General features: G+C 39.2%; 1 protein-coding gene across 1 annotated transcript; it reads right to left on the reverse strand.

Annotated features, from left to right (window-relative positions):
• Nucleotides 1-1480: 1480 nt before the first annotated feature.
• Nucleotides 1481-5226, reverse strand: LOC102699978 (50S ribosomal protein L15). The gene is made up of 4 exons (XM_040526540.1): nt 4715-5226; nt 3500-3583; nt 3334-3423; nt 1481-2063 (listed from the first exon to the last, which is right to left on the reverse strand). The coding sequence occupies exons 1-4, from the start codon at nt 5135-5137 to the stop codon at nt 1785-1787; spliced, it is 876 nt and encodes a 291-aa protein (XP_040382474.1). The 5' UTR covers nt 5138-5226; the 3' UTR covers nt 1481-1784.
• Nucleotides 5227-5879: the final 653 nt, after the last annotated feature.

Here is a 5879-nt window from a genome sequence, read left to right on the forward strand (position 1 = left end):
TTCCAGAATACTCTAAAAACATTGATGAGGGGTTTTGGGTGAAAATTACCAAAATTTAATGGTTTTTTTTGCAAAAAGAGAAAGTTTGAATGAATTGTCGGTTTTACAAAAAAAATGCAATTAAATTAGGGATTTGTGGGCTATGATTGGTTTTGTGCAAAAAAATCTATTATCCTCAGTTTGTGCAAAAAATTCCTCGAAAAATGTTGCATGATGGCACCTGAAATTTTGAGAGGGTATAAACACCCTAATCAATCAATTTGGCTCTAACGGGTCTGAAGGCAGTTAAATTTTGATAACTCTAATTATCATGTTAAACAATCAATTCTATTTTAGTAATTAGAAATTAGAGTTTTGATATGTTAGGGTTAGTCACACACTTTTCAAGCATAGATGGCTAGCTTTGAGGGTGACTTTGGCAATGTGCTGGGCTTTTAGGGATCTAAGACATCGTAGTGCAAATATAGTTGTCAATGATAGCACTCATGCACAGTGGTGAATCGAGCAATTGATACTAGAGGTCTGAGCAAACTAAATAGAGCTTCATCACCCTTCGCATTAATCTTTGAGATAAAATTTTAGAGTAGATTTAGTAGGGACTTGTATAGGCGGAGATAGCAGCGACTCAAGCCCCTACAGCATAGATACGCCAGTCATGTTCAAAAAGCATGCAAGTTAATTAGACGGCAGCATTGGCGTGGTGTGGAGCCGCACAAGTACGGGCGTGGAAAATTCGGTATTTTTTTTTCTCCGGACGAAACTATATTCATGATTTTGCACATTAATTTGATGGGATCCGATAGCTAAGAAATATTATGTGCAACTTATAGATACTCTCCTTTCATAAATATTTGGCGCTACAAGAGTATATTGAAAATCAGAAACTTACTCGATTTTTATGAATTCGTTCAAACAAAAAATAATGATTTACGGTTTGAAAAGTTCGACCAAGGGCTACTTTGGAACATAATTCTAAAACACAAGGTATTAAAAAAATGAAAGATTGAAATACTATGGCATGTTGAGAGTCCCATGGGAAATAAAACCACTTAATTTATTCAAACATCTTTTTTCGATGGCTCGTAGGAGATTTTTGAGATTATATTTTACTAAGTAGAGAGACAGATGCTTTGAGATTGTCAAAGGAAGCAAAAACAAGAGGTTAGCTCATATATAAAATTCCTTGGAAGTGAGAGGCATAGAAATCTATTCCAAAAGAATTTTGCATGTCAAATCTTACAAAACAAACAATTCAACAAGTAAAAATTCCTAAGGATTCAAATCATTTATTTTGCTTTGAAAATTCTCCAATCCAAAGCAACCCTTTAAATAGTGTGCAAACCATCAAATATTTACGATTGGAGTGTCCTTTCTCTAAGACCACCACAGTTATAGATATAAGAGGTGGCCATTCTGACGGAAGTTATTGCTGCAAAAGAAGTTCTGGAAGGTTTACAATCTTTTTCATGACAGAACAACGAGACATCAATAGATCATCACAGCTCATATTTTTATTGAGAAGATTTCCTTGGAAGATCAGAGACTCCAAACCAATCTCATGCTTAGTGCACAATTGCTGCTACAAAAGCTATCTCAAACAATCCAAATGCTAGATTCACAACAGTTGTTTAAAACATACAAAATTTGCCAGTTCAAAACTCTAGTTCAGAAGAGCTTCTTCAGGGTGTAGAATTAAAAGAAAAGGCATGATCTAATTGCATCTCCTTCATGCTGCCTTGTACGCAATCACTTGAGTGCACCTCCTTCATGCTACCTTCTACGCACTACGCAATCACTCGCGCAGCTTCACGCTTTGCTGCAAACTCCAGTTCTTCTGGTGTGAAGGGAAGTGGCTTTGTTGGGGCAGGTAGGCGGCCAATGCTGTCAACCTTGTCTCGTTGCTTGGGTGGTGGTCTAGCTGCTTTGGGTAAAAGTCGGCCTTTCTTTGCAAACCACTCAGGTTTGAGAAGTGCCCTGAAACCAAGCTTATTATAGTACACTAGCCTTACTGTTCCACCAGCTGCTTCAACTGCAGCTTTTGCCCTAGCAGTCGTCCTTGATACCTACCAAATGGCCAATCATATGATGTTTAAGGGATTTATAAATAAACGGACCTTAAATGTAAAATGCCCACTAGGGGAATAAAAGTATCAGATCTGCCCCAGCAATATTCATAACCAAATCAAATGAGTAACGTTACAACCTTCTAAGTTGTAACCTGGAAAACAGTAATAAACCCAACATACTGCCAAATTATCCTGTATCGTCTTAGAATCTACTCAGCCCACCTATAAAATTTCAACCACTAATATGACAAAGTGTCAAAGTATTTGCATTAGTCATGTAAAAAATACTAGGGCCGAGTTTGGCAAGAGGGGTGGTAAGTTAACTTCCCTGATACGGAAAACGTAGTAATAAATTAGTACATGATTAATTAATTATTAATTATTAAAAAAGTATTAAATAGATTAATATGATTCTTTAAAACAACTTTCCTATAGACAATTTTTGCAAAAAATACACAGTTTAGCATTTCGAGAAGCGTGCACGCAAAAAACAAGGGAGTTAAGTTAACTAATGGACAGGGGCGAACGCGGCCTAGCTATTATTTTTCCCCAAAAATATTCCCATTTTTTTAGAGCTTAAACATATTTTTTGTTAATTAAACAAGGACAACAAAAAATGTGTATGGTAAACCATGCTAATATCTAAAAGGGTAAAGAAGAAGAGAGAAAATAAAGTTGATTTCTTAGTCATCTATATCAAGCCATGTAAGGCTTACATGAACCACATTGTAAGTAAGGCTGAAGTCACATAATACCTATAAAAGAAAACGGATACTTTTAAGTCAAATTCTGTAATACTTGTAGCATGATGTAATCATCTATAGTTAGAATGATCATCAACCATGGGCTTGCTACATGAGATCTCAATTTAATAAAGTAACTAGGAGTAGATGTCAAATTTCAAGTTCAAATTTTGTGCCATCGCTCACCAAATCCATGTATCTTTACCGATTAACCAATTTCTTGACGCTGGGGTTGATCCTAAGGAGATACCACTTCCTCATGAATTTATCTTGAATCGCGACCTTTTGGCTCAACTTTATCCTAGTTTTGCCGAAGGAGCAACCCCCTTTTTCACCTTGAATTGGTCCAAATACGAAGAATAACACACAGAGAGGAACAGAATATTATATTTTAAGTGTACAGCCATTGATTATTTTCATCTTAGAGCATGAAGTTTCCATCATCAACAGGCTTGAACCAAAATATGAAATTATAAGGTTATGAATAGATGAAAACAGTTCAGTTAGCACAATCTTATGCTTGCCTCAAGGTGGATTGGCCATTTAATTTCCTCTGCTCCCCGGCCCATTAGCCGAATTCCATCCTTTATTTGTTTTCCAATTGCACCTGTATCCTGGCAAAGCAGGAATGGAAATTCAAAACAAAAAAATACAGAACATATCTATTTAATAAAAAATGATTGTCAGTACCTTCAGTGTCTTCATTGTGATCAGTTCAGAAGAATCAATGTTTCCAGAATTGATGAGCTTTGCAATTTTACCCAGTCCACATGGCTGATCATGGGGAAGATTAATATTATCAGATGTCGTTCTTAAATTACAATTTTTGTTTGAATCGCATATGCATCTCTTCTAAAATGAAGACCTAGTTGACTAAATAGAGCTAGGCTGAAATCAGGATATGCATGAATAAACAATATTACGAATTGCTGAATACAGTCACTTACAGTCTTAGACAATAATTTGAAAAGGGTATTGTATCACGCAGGAATATTTTCTAGGAATCTGGGAGATTGTAATAAAAAATGAGAAATTGGTTGTTTGATTACACTTTCACTTTGCACCGTCCTAATCACTTTGGTTGCTGAATGCTCTACTGGGGCTAGTGAGCCCATAATACTCCTGTCTTCAGGTATGCTGTGTTTGTTAGGAACTTAGGATGCAAACTGACTCGACCTTGTCCTCAAGTGCTTAGGCTCATGTGAAGTGCAACTTATTTTGCTCCATCTTGCTAACTGAAAGTGTTCGCTAACCCTGGTGCAAATTGTAATTTGCTCAAGAAATAATCCAGAATACTTTACCACAGAGGAGATACATTACAGAAGCATTCAATGCCACAAGATCGTGGTAAAGAAATCTATTCTTCTCCGCTCTAGTTGGTCTCCAATTCTCTATGAGCCTAACTACTCACTATATCTGAAAACTCCCTATAATCATTAACAGATGGACTTGGTCAGGACAGATTCAACCATATCAGCGGCCCATTTCATGTCAAAATGGTTTCTAAAGCACCTACATTCCCCATGTTTTAGTCATCTTTCACAACGCATGTTGAGGCACCCACAAATGCTGCCTTTACCAAAAGTTTCTTTGTTTAAAAGAGGAACGTAGCAAATGCTCAAGAAATAACAACGGAATCTTCATAATGGGATCAAAACGTAGAAAATTGGAAGTATATCAACGCCAACATAGATCAAGCATGTGCCAACCAAATTCAAGCGGTCTATTAGGTAAGTATAAGAAGCATTCAACCTAGCAATATTTCGAGGGGGCCAACTAAGCCTGAATCGTACAAGCGGAAGCGGGTACGTGATCGAACCCCGCGCACAGACAACCAGTCGAACACCTTCCGTGCACCATTCTAGATCATACAGCCTGCATTGATACAGATGGGGAAAGGCGAACCTGGAACGTCAGAGAGAAGCGGTTCTTGAAGCCCCGACGAGGAAGGCGGCGGCGGAGCGGGGTCTGGCCGCCCTCGAAGCCGAATCTGGCGGTCCCCCGCGCCTTCTGGCCCTTGTGGCCGCGGCCGGCCGTCTTGCCCTTCCCGGAGCCGATCCCGCGGCCCTTACGGGTCTTCTGCTTCCGCGCCCCCGGATTGTCCCGCAGGTCGTTGAGCCGCAGCAGGCTCCCCACCGTTGTCGGGGCCCTCGTCGCCTCTGCCGCTGCTTGCGTAGCATAGGATAAGGATGAGGCGAGCTTTGGGGCGGGCAGGAGCTTTGGGATTGCGGAGGCAGGACGTGGTTGCGGTACGCGGCTGGAGAGCGCGGTGGCGGTGGCGGTGGCGGTGGCGGTGTTGCGTAGGAGCTGGGAGGCGCGGCGCCACATTGCCGGAGCGGTGGGCTGCTTCCGCCTCGTACGCGGGTTTGGGTGGACTGTGGGGTTTTAGGGTTCGTTCCTCAGTGACCGGCTACACGCAGACGTTTTTCTACAGCAAAGGTGTTTTGGAAATCACATTCAGTGCCTGCCAATAGCAATATCTGTGCTACGGTACGGTTTCACAATTCATACATTATTTAATCTTATGTTAGTTAAATTACTTTTTCCTAAAATAGTTCTAATTGTACTTTAATTTGATTCAAATCATATATCAAACATACCCGTGCTAATTATGTTGATATTTGAAAATGAAATCAATTAAATTAATTGAAAGAAAGTTTATGTTTTGGATATCGCACAATTTATCTATCAACCAAAAGAATTTTATGTCCATATGTTTACCATCCACATGCTATCAAGGCATGTGTATATTCTAAGGCATACTAAATATATTTTTTTAAAGACGTGTGTATGACTTTTTGGTACAATGCTATTAGATATATCTTCTTCACGTAAAATAAAGTATTTAGATAAATTCGCATAATCCCATTGAACAACGCTCTTTTATCCCAATCTAAATCCACTGCAAATCACACGCAAGGTGATGTGACCATACGAGCTACAGATTTAACCATTGATCATATCATATACTCTTAAAATACACATGTTAGAAGGCACATATGTTTGTGGGCCACGCTGGTCGTGGTACATCAAAAGATGAAGATCAAGTTCAAAACGTTCTAGAATCCAA

This window comes from Oryza brachyantha, chromosome 8, assembly GCF_000231095.2.
Source record: "Oryza brachyantha chromosome 8, ObraRS2, whole genome shotgun sequence".
Classification (NCBI taxonomy): Eukaryota; Viridiplantae; Streptophyta; class Magnoliopsida; order Poales; family Poaceae; genus Oryza; species Oryza brachyantha.

What these genes read in the sequence shown, in the direction of transcription:
- LOC102699978 (XM_040526540.1), bottom strand. Translation starts at nt 5,137, where the DNA reads ATGTGGCGCCGCGCCTCCCAGCTCCTACGCAACACCGCCACCGCCACC. An exon ending in TCACAATGAAGACACTGAAG is followed by an intron (nt 3,424 to 3,499) that starts GTACTGACAATC and finishes CTGCTTTGCCAG; the next exon opens with GATACAGGTGCAATTGGAAA. An exon ending in AATGGCCAATCCACCTTGAG is followed by an intron (nt 2,064 to 3,333) that starts GCAAGCATAAGA and finishes GCCATTTGGTAG; the next exon opens with GTATCAAGGACGACTGCTAG.